Below are 12,481 nucleotides of genomic sequence, written 5' to 3' on the forward strand. Positions count from 1 at the left end.
TCGAACTTTTCATTTAAAAATATTAAGACTCACCGTGGCGGAAAGACCAATCTTCAACGCTCATCTTGCAAAAATTACTCATTGTACATTGCAAAACTCACGAAACCCACGTTATGTACCTGCCATTAAACCGAAACAGCTAACAACCTAGTCAACGTAACATGGCGTCAACTGATGTAGGTTTCAAAAGCATTTCTCATACCTTTTATAATTTCTGACCATGAGAAACCATCACAACATCGTATACAAGATTGAAACTTGCTACTTTCAACGTAGATTATACGTGTATAACGTTCGAAAACGGAAATGACCTGCACGTTTGGTTTATAGAAGCGTTTGCCATATCCGTGTACGTAGAATGATATTTAGCAAAGTTGGGATCTGCAAATGCTGGAATACTCTGCAGGAGTTAGAAGGTGGCTGTCAGCACGCACCAGTTTTATGCGGTAATTGATATCATCACGCCTCGTTAGCATAATTACACGTTACCCTTAGCGTAGCACATACCCGTACCTGGTTTGCGGAGTTGCGCTAATGTCATAATCAGTATGGACTCACAGCATTTCCTGCTCGATAAATTCGGATGGTGCAATCTTCCCAAGAGTAAACTTTGTGTAAAAATGTTATTGCTTTGTCTTGGGATCGAAGAATTATCTACAATCACCTCCGTTTTCCAGGTGGTTACATTGATATTTTCCATCCTCTTCCTATAATGCACAGTGACCAATAGCTTAATGTACCTCACGACAAACGCAAGCTTTCGAATAAGTACTGAAAAAAGTGTCCCTTCACGTCGCACGACAAATGTTCTTTAAAACAGATTCATTTCACCTCCTACAGCAGTGAAGTCTGCTGACAGCCAAATCTTGTTGGATTTCTTCAAACTCCTTATTCTTCGTTTCCGGTATGAAGACAAATGCAAATAGGAAGGCCAGGAAGCAGGCAGCGGAAAATATATAGTACACAACGTATTCACCCACGGCATCTCCGATCACTTGATACAACTTGGCAACAACAAGACCAAAAACCCCGTCCGAAATGGTAACTATGGCACTGCCGATACTTTTAACATTATTCGGAAACAGCTGGCCGATGAGGGCATCAGGAATCGCGCCAAGTCCGAGCTGATAGACGAGCTGGAAAAGAATGATGGTGACGACCGGAAGCCAGTTTACCGATGTCACGTTAAAGCCGTTCCGATCGGCGATGAGGTAGCTCGCCAATACCGCCAAGGTGACGGTTGCTCCCAATGTTGAGGTCATAAGCAACGGTCTGCATCCAACTTTTTCCACAGTGACGGTAGCAAGAGCACAGGATAAAAGTCCCATCACCAAGACTATCACAGTCGCCAAGTTTGTGTTGATACCGATATTCGCTGATTGGAAAAGTACCTCCAAGTACGCCATGGTCGTGTAATTGCCGCTCATCAATTGGGCGATGATAAGGGAAACGACGATACCGAGTGCCTTGCGATTGTTTGGACGTAACATTTCCCGGAATTTGGTCGTCCACTTTTGAGTGGTCGAGTTCTTCTCTATGCTCAGTATCACTGCTTCGAGTTCATTCTTTGCTTCTTGGTTGTCCGTTATTCCTTTGAAAAACGACAGTGACTCAGCCGCCTCGACGTACCTCTTCTTCGAGGCCAGGAAGTAGGGAGTCTCGGGGAACCAGGCGAACAGACACAGAAAGAGAATCGGTATCAGGAAGAGAACTATGGAAAGGGTTCTTATCGCCACGAACGGTCCCAAACTGCAGGTGAAAACTGACCCGGTAAATACGTTCACTGCAATCAAAGTACCGAGGGCGCCCTTGATGTTGACGTCGGCGATCTCCGAGACGTACATGGGATTTGTCGTGTAGGAAATTCCGATCCCAGTCCCTAGAATCACGCGAGCGATGTACAGCTCTTCCACTTTAGTTGCAAATATATCGATCAGCCAGCCGACTCCGTATAGCAAACTTGTCAATAGAAGCGTCCTTTTTCGGCCGAACGTATCGGCGCAGGCTGCTCCGATGAAGGGTCCAATCATCGAGCCGATTCCTGTCAATGACACTATCCAAGAACTCTGGTCCGACGTAATAACGATGTGAGAATCCTTATCCATCAACCTAGAGAGATTGGTTGTCGCCCATCCGTAGACAGTCCCAGCGCAGACCATGCTCATGGTGGCTGTTGGTAGAAATGAAATATTCATTCAACAATTTGTTGCACCCAGATTTTGACATGATTGTATTGTGGAGTTTAAATAAATTTCGACCAGTCTCTTATCCCCACCCTTTTCGATTTGCTAATTAATTTTTATGTGAAAGTCTCTAAGCTTCGACGTACAAATGAATTTTTTAGATTTTTCCTACACCTGATTCGGAAGTTATAATTTTTCCATAATCTCTATTTTCGGTCGTCGCTTGTTTGTCAGGCGCTTCCAGTACTTTGCTAAGACGTCACTTGGAGGAATGTCTGAGAGAAAATCTCTCGAATGGTGAACGGTTTTTCAAAAAACGTTTATTTCATTTCGAAAAAAGTCAATACTGCCAGTGACAGAAAAAATTCAGACATTTTTTGATGTGACCCCCTGGTGACGGACTAGAATCAGCTGAAAGATAAGCATCCATCAAAATTAGGAATTTTGGAAAATTCATAACCCCTGAACTAAGTCTCAAAAAGAATTCAAAAGGGCAGTTTCAAAATTTGAAGGCGGTGAGTGTCACAGACTTGTCGAATTTTATCGGAATGCCCATTGTAAATGCTAATCAGCTGCTACATTAAGGGGTTACACAGGTTTCGAAGGTTGAAAAAAAGCATATTCAAACTTAAGGCATATAAAAGAACAATATTTGAACGATATTTGATAAAATTTTCATCCAAAATTTTTGAAAATTCAGTTGTTCAAAACTGGTTTTTAGGGACCCAGTATTTTCGCGGTGGTGACGATAACTCATGCTAGCTTTATTTGACATCAAAAAACCAAATATTTTCAGTTAGTAGGTGATTATAGCTACTGAATGAACGAAGAATTTTTTAAATAATTTCAACTTGAATTTTTGCAGAACTTTTTGCAAAAAAGTCCGATTTTCGGTACACCTTACACCACGTAAAATAAGTTGTGATCGAAGAAAAAAAATTCTTTGTTCAATCATTAGCCAATACTATCTAGAAGAAGTGCAAAATTTCAATAAGGTCTAGTTTTTAAAAAAGTTTGGCCACCGATTTCAAAAATACAGTTTTGAGAAAAGAAGAAAGGTATTTCCGAAGGCTCTCTCTCCTACACTTTTACTCCAATTGACTTAAAACTTGGGGAAAATATTCTTCACATGTTGTACTATTGGATAGAAAATAAAATTTAAAATAGATTTTTTGAAATTTTTAAACCCATATACCCCCATAAAGATATTTCAAACTTCAACTCCTATATCACGAAGTAGTGTAACAAGTTAGACTGAGATTCGAATAAAGTTTTGATTGATCAGTTGCAACTACATGAATATCATATCATGAATAGTACGATTTGATTACACACAAAACACGATAACGTTTTGGTAGACGCTAGACTAGCTGAAATTAACTTTTATGAAAGCTAATAAACTGAGCGATAAGCCGAGAGTCTTGGTCGAATTGTGATGAATGAGTATCTATTAATGTCAGGCTCTAGTGTTCAGCCATTGCCTCACATCAATCATTCACTCGAAAAACACTAACCTGTAATTCCAGCTGCCCATTGCTTCCATTGCGTCCTTTTCCCCACAGCCGGTTTATTCATTATTTACTCAAAATCAGCCTGTAAGCCTCTTAAGTCGATATACTCGTTTTTCGAATGATGATATTGACCAGCATGCAAAGCGACTAGTATGCGTAGTATGATAAATGTGTGTGCGTACATCAAACAGATTTCTACTGAAAAATAGTAATGAAACATTTTATTTATACATTTCGATGGTTTGTATGATAGTCTTGTGGGTACAATTTCCAGTCTTTCGAATAGTTAGAATGCAGAGTTGACAGTTGCCGAGGAAAGAGAGAGAGAGAGGACGTTGGAGAAAGTAAACCAATGTTCTCTATCTCCTCAGCGCTCACGGTAATTAAGAATCTGTTTCTTTGATCACGAAGCTACGACAAGTACCATCCAGATGTGGCCTGTTCAATCCACTAGAAATGAGTTCAATTCCATTCAACTGCGTGTAATAATGTACTTGGTAATTACCTCAGAATAAAGCAACAGCAAAAACAAATACAACTGCATTGTATACGAGCTCACCAGAATAGTTCGTGCGAGCGAAGCAGTCGCGCAGTTACTGATTAAATGTTGATGATCGTCAGCTGAGAACCACGAATAGATTGTTCGTATTTCAGTTATATCAGCGACGCCTGAGTTATTATTTTCATAACTTGTACCAAACTCCGTTATTCAGGCATACACTGTCAATGATAAGAATGCCTTGTGTGACATGTGCGTCTGTTTTTCTAGTTGCAAGCCAAGCTACGGAGTTTCAATAAATGTTTTCGCGACGCGATGTCCGCTTGACAATATGTAAGTCACACCGTATTCCTTTCATTTGCATACCGAAAGATGATCGAGGGAGAAGGGAAGGGGGCGCGGTCAGGTGTTAACGGAAAAATTATGCTAACGAACGAGTGGAGACGATTAGATGAGACAAAAAAATATCTGCACGGCTTAAAGCATCAGTCTTTATTTCTTCGCTTAACACACCGAAGTTCACTATCGCCCAAGTCAATTTGTATCTGAGCAAATGTTTTGTTTTTAGTTTCTGGCACAAATGCGAGAACAAAGAAGAACGCGAGAAGGCAGGAGCCAGTAAAGAAGTAATAAACGACGTATATCCCGAGATGATCACCGATTACTTGATAAAGCTTCGAAATAGTGGATCCCAAAATACCGTCGGTGACAGTGATCGTGGCGCCCGCGATGCCCTTGACGTTTGTTGGGAAAAGTTCACCAATCAAAGAGTTCGTCAGAGTTCCCAAGCCTATTTGGTACGCAATTTGGAAGAGGATTACGTCCAGAATTGGGATCCAGTTGACAACCGAAATGTCGATCGAAGTCCGGGTTTCCAGGAGTATGTAAGTCGCAAGGATGCCCAGAGTCGTGGTTGTGCCCAGAGTCGAGGCAAACAGGAGTGGCCTTCTACCCGCCTTCTCCACCGTGTAGGTCGACAAGGTGCAAGAGACCAGGCTCACCGCCAAGACGATGCATGTCGCAAGGTCGGGGTCGAGGGCTATGTGAGCGTCCTTGAAGAGATCCTCCAAGTAGGAAGTAGTGGTGAAGGACCCGCTCAGTTGTTGGGCGGCGATCAAACCGATGACGATGAAAAGAGCCCGGCGATTGTTGGGTCGACGCAGCTCTGATAGCTTTTCCCGAAAGCTCTGTCTGTCTATGTTCTCGTTTATGTTTCGTAAAATAAAGTCGAGCTCCTCCCTGACTTCCACCTCATCCTGGATGCCCTTGAAAAATTTGATGGCTGCCATAGCCTCCTCGTATCTTCCCTTCGCTGCCAGGTGATATGGGCTCTCAGGAAACCAGATGAATGTTGCCAAAAATAAAATCGGGACCGAAAGAAGTATCATTGTCAGGACCTGTATGGACGCCCAGTATCCGACTACACAGGCGAATAATGAACCTGTGAACACGTTCGTGGCTATCAAGGTTCCAAGAGCACCGCGAATGTTTATGTCGGCAACCTCGGAAACGTACATCGGGTTTACCGTGTACGAAACGCCGACTCCGATGCCAAGGATCAGCCTAGCCACGTAGTACGTTGTCACGCTTCGGGCAAAGATCACGGTTACCCAGCCAATAATAAAGTAAAGAACAGATATCAGCAGAGTCTTTTTCCGGCCGATACTATCAGCCATAGCAGCTCCGATGAACGGTCCTATCATTGACCCCACGACAGTCAAAGACAGAAGCCAGCCTCCTTCGTCAGTCGTAAAATGCACCTGAGCTTCGGGACTTGTAAGACGGGAAATGCATGTCGTGTACCACCCGTAGACAGTGCCAGCGGAGATCATCGACATCGTTGCTGTAAACGTAAACTGATATAGAATTTAATTCGTGGTGAGAGCTGATGAAATCAAGTCGCGTAGTTCGGTTCAAGTTTTAGGGTGTGATTAGTTATTGAAATGGATCTATAAGTCGAACTTGGATGGTACAATTTTTGATTTTGAAACTGTACATAATCCAGCACACTTACCAGTGATGCTGCCCATCCATTGCTTCCACTGAGTTCTCCCGTTTGGGTCGGTTTTGTGCTGGCAAGAACCAGTTATCTCCGTCCTATCGACCTTAAGAAGAAAAGTTTTATTCTACTATAGGTCAGATAAGCATAGTTTAAAAAATTCTATGATGCTGCAATCGGATCTCGACGACCTTTTTTAATCAAGTATCGCAGTGTGACAATCGCCACAATTCGTCTCATCGGGTTTTGAATCAACATCGCGATATACAATTAGCATTGATATAATAGCCCGAGGAGCCGTAAGATACAGCATATAAAACATATGATACATCACAATATCATCCATTCTTGAAAACAAGAGGATCGGGTTTCAAGTTCGGATCAATTTCACAGGTCGAGTTTGAACGTTAGTTCCATACTATGAGATGCACAAATTTAATAGAAACGCGTAAGTAATTAGATCTTGTTTAAATGAGATTGACATTACCATATCGTGTATCAACCGAACAGTCAATGAAACGTTGCGTTAAACAATTGAAACGATAAACGTGAATGGAAAAACGGCGACGCGAACTGCGGACGAAGGAAATGGAACGTGAAAATAGCGCGCGTGTCGTTAAATCACTGGGAAGCTTAGACGACTCGAAACGCTGGATGATTCTACTCGAAGAGCTAGCTGTTGTTTTTCGCCCCTTCGGCGTCTTTCCCGTCCTCTCACAACTCTTCGTTTCTTGGGATTCTCCTCGGCCTGGTAGGTTCACCAAAATAATCTCCGACTTCTCGCGCGCATGTTCCTTGCAACGACGTCCCGATATACACGCACGGAACACTCGATGAACAGGCGGGTCAGTCACCTCTGGGATATTTTTTTAATTCTTACATATTGACAGCGGTTGACAAGTTCGATTTTTGTGTCAAACCAATATTCAAATATTTCAAGATTCGTGCGGCTAATCGCAGTTGAAAATTTCCTGTATCGTTAGCACAATTTTTAACCGGTAAACACGCGGAACACTGATATCAAAAATGACTTCAACCATATACCCAACTCATCTCACGTTGAACTCGAAGGAATGACAACCACTGCCCAACTGGCACAATCATATCAATAAGCCAAAGTGCTTTCGGATTGGCGCGAAAAGTTGACACAACGCTCGACTACGTCTCTCCGATAGCGAGCTTCGTCCGGAGATCCACGTGTGCAGGGTCATCGTCAGATATTCCGTAGTTCGCGAGCAGAATGAATATTCAAGGATAAGTTTGAAGAGATGGTAGAAACACAACTTACCAAGTTCGATGCAGCCGCCTTGTCGTTATCCATTGTTGCGACTCTTGCACACTATTTTACCAACATCATTCGGTTTCGTGATACAAATGTTCGCAGTTGATCGTCACGACATGAGATAACAGACTGTTCGTATTAATGATGTTTAGATAACGGATTTGGACCATACTCACGAGTTGTTACAAGTCTTGGTTAGACATCAAGCACTGCACTGCTTCAAATGATCATACTTAATTGGTTATACTGCAACGGATACATAATTTATGCTGTAATCGCATATTTCTACAAGAACAGAGCAGAATTATCGCTGGGCAAGTTAGCCGACGCACTTGTAAGCAGCCCTACCGTAGCGATAACGAACATACACTTATCAGCGTCAATGTCACTACGCATGTCATGTGATACGTGAGCATGTGAGAGTCGTAAGGTGTTACGATTTCACATAAACATACAGCAGGAGCATGGATCGGTTTGTGACCTCTTGCAAAAGTCGTTTTTCGATTTACGGAGTTGATTCGGTTTGAATTACGCTGGCGTAAAGCCAGGATAGTATGTTGTATTTTACAGAAAACGTGAGAATTTTCACTTGTGCCTATTTGCTCAGACAGTCAGGATAATTAAAAATAAATTTATGCTACCTTTCCAGGAAACAAAGCTAGGTTCAATCAAATTGGCTTCACGTAACAGACTATGAATGGTACGTCTTTACCGCATTAATAAAATTGATTCTGGTTTTAAGATATGTATTGTTACATCGTGAGTCAGCTGGCGTTATCATGCTCATTCCGACACTAATTGGATAATGATTCGCATTCAACAAGCATCAGTACTGAATTTCGTTGATTGACACTTTGTTGGAATCGACACTAGGAGTAAGTCATGACGATCGGACGGCCGGAAACCTCAATAAGACTGGGATCTGGAGTTTCTCGATTTTACCGTAACTTGGCTGTCTTTTTTGTCGTGAGATCGGCCAGTTTCCCTGCGACACCAGGTGGCTATTTTCGGTACTTTTAACAACATGTGTGTTCCTTGGTTGGAAAGCACACGATTTTTTGCGCTCACGCTCAGCCGAACTACGAGAAAGATAGATGTTTATTTTGCTGTGTATTTTGAGTTTGGGGATTGGGATTTTAATACAGAAGACCCTGTGAAATAATTAAATAAGATTTGCATTATACAAAGCAATAAGTTACATAAATCCTTACAGACAATTGATCGTCTTATATTTATATAATAATAACCACATATTTATCATTTATACAATCGTTTAAAGTGAACTTAGTGATTAGCTTATTGAACGTTATCATCGTCTACGACGGTTGAATTGATTATACATCTCTAAATCATGTCGTAGAAAATGAAAATATTACAGGATTCCACAGTTTGGCTGATTGGCATTAAGTATTTAAGCCTCCTGACGCAGACGTTGTATGCCAGCACGCTGGTCAAATTGTGTAAAACATAAAACGATTGTTATGAGCCCGTTTGAGTATAAAATACTTCCAAGTAAGTTTGAGATGACGAGTTGTCGAAATAATTGGAAGACATTTGGCAATTCTGACATTTAACAGCGTTATAGCAACACACGCGTACAAAAGCGAGAGGAACAAAAGTCTTCGATGCAAGCAATACGACACTCGATTTCCTTGATTTACCACACTTCGATAAGGATAGTGTGGTATGATCAGTGTTACAGACTTTTAGAAACATATTTCAGCTTGCTTTTTTATTTACTTAGTTTTTTGTTTGATTTTATTATTCACTAAGAATAGTAAAAATAACGCTCTAATAGTTGCATTCATCACTTCTGTCTTCGCAATCACACAGCAATAGTACATAATCAATTCTATACGGTCTCTAATTAATACATGTTACTTTATATTTCGCCAAAGTTGAGAATGCGACATACCGTTATATTCTTTTGAGACAGTTTCTCATCATTCCATTTGCATTCTTGATAACCGCCTCTGTGGGGAGGGACCTCGTCTAATCGTTCATGCAAATCTTGTTCGTCCCGATCGTACTTCTATTTCTCTTCCTCATTGATCAGCTTCAGTTTACATTTTGTAATTATCGCGTTTTTAATTGCGTTGAAAACTCGTTCAATCACTGAAAAATACATCAGCTTAATAGATATTACTTGAAAAAAGAGTTTTTCATTCAGTTAGAAATAGGCGACAAGTTCACTTCGAATAAACAAAACTGCCTTGCCACTGACCTGTCGCTGTTATCGGTTGTCGCCTCCTCGCTGCAGTCAAGGTCTAATTCACCTTGAATTGCGCTTTGGAGGTCGTCGATCCTTTGAAGAGCCAGACGCAAATCGTCGCGGGCAACTTTGGTCTCAGCCTCGGCTGCCTCCAAAGTTTTTTCAAGGTCGCGTCGAGCTCTCATGGTCTCGTGTTCCCGGGCAACGGCGGAACTTGCCTCATCGCGGGATTCCCTGAGGGAGCGTTGCAGCCTCCTCGCCGCGTCCTGCGCCGTTTGTTCCTTCGTGCGTAGAAGAGCTGCTTCGGTCTGCAGTTTATCCACGTTTTCCTTTAGTCTGGCGATCTGGGTCTGCAAAAGGAAAGAGATGAGCATTCATAACGCAGATGGACCACGAGTAGTTTTCGCTGTAGATGAAAATGAACCCTGACCTCCAATCGTGCTCTGGTAGTTTGCTCCAACTCCAGCTTACTTTCAAGCTCCTTTGTGCGGAACTCTAACCTTCGAGTTGCTAGGCTGTTTGCTGTTGGGTCACCAAGCTGTTCCACGGACTCGAGACGCTGCGAAAGTTCAGTTAGTTGATCTTTGAGTGACGATCTTTCGGCTTCTAAGGCTACCACTTGCGCCTGAGAATCTTGGAGTTGCGCCTGCTCGGCGGAAACCTGTTGCACCACTGCTCGATACTTCTTCAGAACCTGAGGGTACACCGATATTATTAAATACGTAAAGAGGACCCTGGAAGCATGATTTATGACTTGAAAAGAACCTTGAACCAAATCCTATGGGAGTTGAGCCCCGTTTCTACAATATTGTAATGCATACTAGTGGGTAGTGTATGGTGTGTATATTATTAATACGCGTTAAATCTCTTTTTTATTTGAAACTGGGATATTGTGTACATTCTCTAACGGCCATTTGCTACCTGGATTATGCTAAACACCAAGAAAAATATCTGAAGCCACCAACTGAACACATAGAAAGAATTTTTGTGATGTTTGACACCTCCGATGAAGCGCCCGTTTTTGATGAACTTTAATTAACTACATCTTATAACGGACCCATGTTCGTACGTTAAAATATTTTCTTCTTATACTCGGCTAGTACCATACACTGCTATATAAACCATTTGTGTACATCAGAGGCCCAGTTTCGGACAATGTTCAAGGAAAAGGATTACAAAGATGTTTACCAACCTCTGCCAGTTCTTCCTCGTTTTCCTCCAACTGAGAGCGTAACTCCGCTCGTTCCCTAGAGGCAACATTAGCTCGCTCGTCAGCTTCCGAGCGAAGGCGAGATGCTTCTTCAAGAGCAGCTTGGGTTTCGTTAAGTTCAAGTTCCAACGCCTGTTTTGCCTTGATGGCAACCGCCCGAGCGCATTCAGCGTCTTCCAGCTGATTTTTCAGTTGTCGAAGCGCAGCCTTGCCAGCAGAATCGCCTTTGGTTCGTTCCAACATGGTTTGCGCGTCACGTAGCAGCGCCCTTGTCCTTTTCAGGTCCCTCTTCAGTCTACATTAGAAGAATAGAAAATGATCGGTTAGTTATTTGAGCCGCAGAAGTTTTTAACTTCAACAGCAATCCTCAAATGGATGAAAATTGAACCGACCTTTGCATGTTTTCAGCATCTGTAGCGCGGTCAGTTCTATCCTGTTCTTCGAAAGCTACCAACCGACGTTCCAGGTCGTGTTTTTCTCGAAGAAGAATAGTCCGCTCTTCGTGTTCCGTCTCCAGTTGTGCCTCGAGAGCTTTGAGTTTTTTATGCGCATTGCCGCGCACTTCTTCCAGCTCCTCATCTCTCTGCTGCATTTCCTTCCGCATTTCTTTTCTCTGCTGTTCAATACTCATTTCTAGTCTCAGTTTTGCTTGTTCCAAAAGTTGTACTTGTCCAGCAAAGTCGTCCAACTCCTCTTCTTGGTCCTTAGTCTTCTTTTCCAGTTCGTGTTTCGCCTTTTTCAGCTGAGCAACTTCCTCCTCGGTCTTTCCGCCGAAAGTCAGATCCTCCAACTCCTGTGTAAGACTGTGCAGTCGTTCCTCTTTCAGTTCAATCTCTAGCCTGGCGTCCTGTTATCACAACATGTTCTTGTAATATGGTAAAATTTACGAGATTTCGATGTCCTAAACTATTGTTTCTGAAAGTTGACTTACACTCAAGTTTTGTTCAATGGTGAATTTCTCAGCAATCGCCAGTTCTTTTTCCCTGGTAATTCGTTCTCGTAGTGTTTTCTCTTGTCTGAGATCATCCATCAGATTTTGTGTCTCAGAATCAAATCTGGTAAAGAAAAACAGACGTTACACTGACATGGTGCACGTTACGGATACTGGTAATACCTTCGAGGCAAAAGTGATATATTTCTCTTATCGAAAGCTGGATTCAATCCAGTAACTAATAACGAACAGACACAGACCATCACGTATGCCAATGTAATTATTTACCGGTAGTGATGGTACTGTGGCGCTTGGATGAAAGCCAAACACTTGTTAGATCTGATGAATTGAGAAACTGACCAATGTAAATCATGCACATAATGGAAATAATCAACTCTGCAGTAAAACGAAATTGCAGAGTGTTCCATTTCTAAATTTACTATCGGAGCTTTCGAAAGACTACCTACTATGTATAGAACGGAAAACGTTTCCACTCACTTGCGTTGTTTCTTTTCCAAAAGATTATTTCTCGCCGTTTGTTCCTCGAGCAGCAAACGCAAGTCGTGCATTTCTCCGTTCAGCTTTTGCACTCGGCGTTTCCATTGACCAACGACCTGTCGTTGTTCCTCAACCTCCTCGTAGGCATCCGCCAAC

At 42.2% G+C, this 12,481-nt stretch overlaps 3 protein-coding genes and 1 long non-coding RNA gene across 13 annotated transcripts in view; 1 reads left to right on the forward strand and 3 right to left on the reverse strand.

The window, feature by feature from the left end:
• LOC124296964 (uncharacterized) overlaps window positions 1–12,481 on the forward strand; it is a 181,690-nt gene that overhangs the window by 17,057 nt on the left and 152,152 nt on the right. The gene's annotated exons all lie outside the window — the stretch shown is intronic.
• Window positions 666–4,646, reverse strand: LOC124296958 (facilitated trehalose transporter Tret1-like). The gene is made up of 3 exons (XM_046747457.1): window positions 4,200–4,646; window positions 3,698–3,892; window positions 666–2,170 (listed from the first exon to the last, which is right to left on the reverse strand). Exons 2-3 carry the CDS (start codon window positions 3,756–3,758, stop codon window positions 828–830), a joined length of 1,404 nt encoding a protein of 467 aa, XP_046603413.1. The 5' UTR covers window positions 3,759–3,892; window positions 4,200–4,646; the 3' UTR covers window positions 666–827.
• LOC124296957 (facilitated trehalose transporter Tret1-like) lies at window positions 4,676–9,180 on the reverse strand. Of its 5 annotated transcripts, XM_046747453.1 has the most exons (4): window positions 7,651–9,180; window positions 7,481–7,531; window positions 6,208–6,298; window positions 4,676–6,036 (listed from the first exon to the last, which is right to left on the reverse strand). In XM_046747453.1, exons 2-4 carry the CDS (start codon window positions 7,511–7,513, stop codon window positions 4,679–4,681), a joined length of 1,482 nt encoding a protein of 493 aa, XP_046603409.1. In that variant the 5' UTR covers window positions 7,514–7,531; window positions 7,651–9,180; the 3' UTR covers window positions 4,676–4,678. The 5 variants fall into 5 exon arrangements, with proteins under 5 accessions (XP_046603409.1, XP_046603407.1, XP_046603412.1 ...); XM_046747451.1 differs by having other exon boundaries at window positions 7,481–9,180; XM_046747456.1 differs by lacking the exon at window positions 7,651–9,180 and having other exon boundaries at window positions 4,676–6,049; window positions 7,481–7,498.
• The window catches only part of LOC124296951 (unconventional myosin-XVIIIa), an 84,560-nt gene continuing 81,266 nt past the window's right edge, over window positions 9,188–12,481 (reverse strand). For all 6 annotated transcript variants that reach the window (XM_046747430.1, XM_046747431.1, XM_046747434.1 and 3 more), the window contains 7 exons: window positions 12,326–12,480; window positions 11,828–11,951; window positions 11,289–11,743; window positions 10,879–11,191; window positions 10,117–10,380; window positions 9,699–10,036; window positions 9,188–9,589 (listed from right to left, as the gene is read on the reverse strand). In XM_046747430.1, the coding sequence (XP_046603386.1) occupies window positions 9,583–9,589; window positions 9,699–10,036; window positions 10,117–10,380; window positions 10,879–11,191; window positions 11,289–11,743; window positions 11,828–11,951; window positions 12,326–12,480 (1,656 nt within the window). In that variant the 3' untranslated portion in view covers window positions 9,188–9,582. The remainder of the gene's footprint in view (window positions 9,590–9,698; window positions 10,037–10,116; window positions 10,381–10,878; window positions 11,192–11,288; window positions 11,744–11,827; window positions 11,952–12,325; window position 12,481) is intronic.

Source organism: Neodiprion virginianus, chromosome 2, assembly GCF_021901495.1.
Source record: "Neodiprion virginianus isolate iyNeoVirg1 chromosome 2, iyNeoVirg1.1, whole genome shotgun sequence".
Lineage (NCBI taxonomy): Eukaryota > Metazoa > Arthropoda > Insecta > Hymenoptera > Diprionidae > Neodiprion > Neodiprion virginianus.

Excerpts from the sequence above, each read along its gene's own strand:
- LOC124296958 (XM_046747457.1), bottom strand. The coding sequence starts at position 3,758 with ATGAATAAACCGGCTGTGGGGAAAAGGACGCAATGGAAGCAATGGGCA. Across the intron at positions 2,171-3,697 it reads ATGGGCAGCTGGAATTACAG|CCACCATGAGCATGGTCTGC; the intron begins GTTAGTGTTTTT and ends TTCTACCAACAG.
- LOC124296957 (XM_046747453.1), bottom strand. The coding sequence starts at position 7,513 with ATGGATAACGACAAGGCGGCTGCATCGAACTTG. Across the intron at positions 6,299-7,480 it reads AGGCGGCTGCATCGAACTTG|GTCGATAGGACGGAGATAAC; the intron begins GTAAGTTGTGTT and ends TTTCTTCTTAAG. Across the intron at positions 6,037-6,207 it reads ATGGATGGGCAGCATCACTG|CAACGATGTCGATGATCTCC; the intron begins GTAAGTGTGCTG and ends TTACGTTTACAG.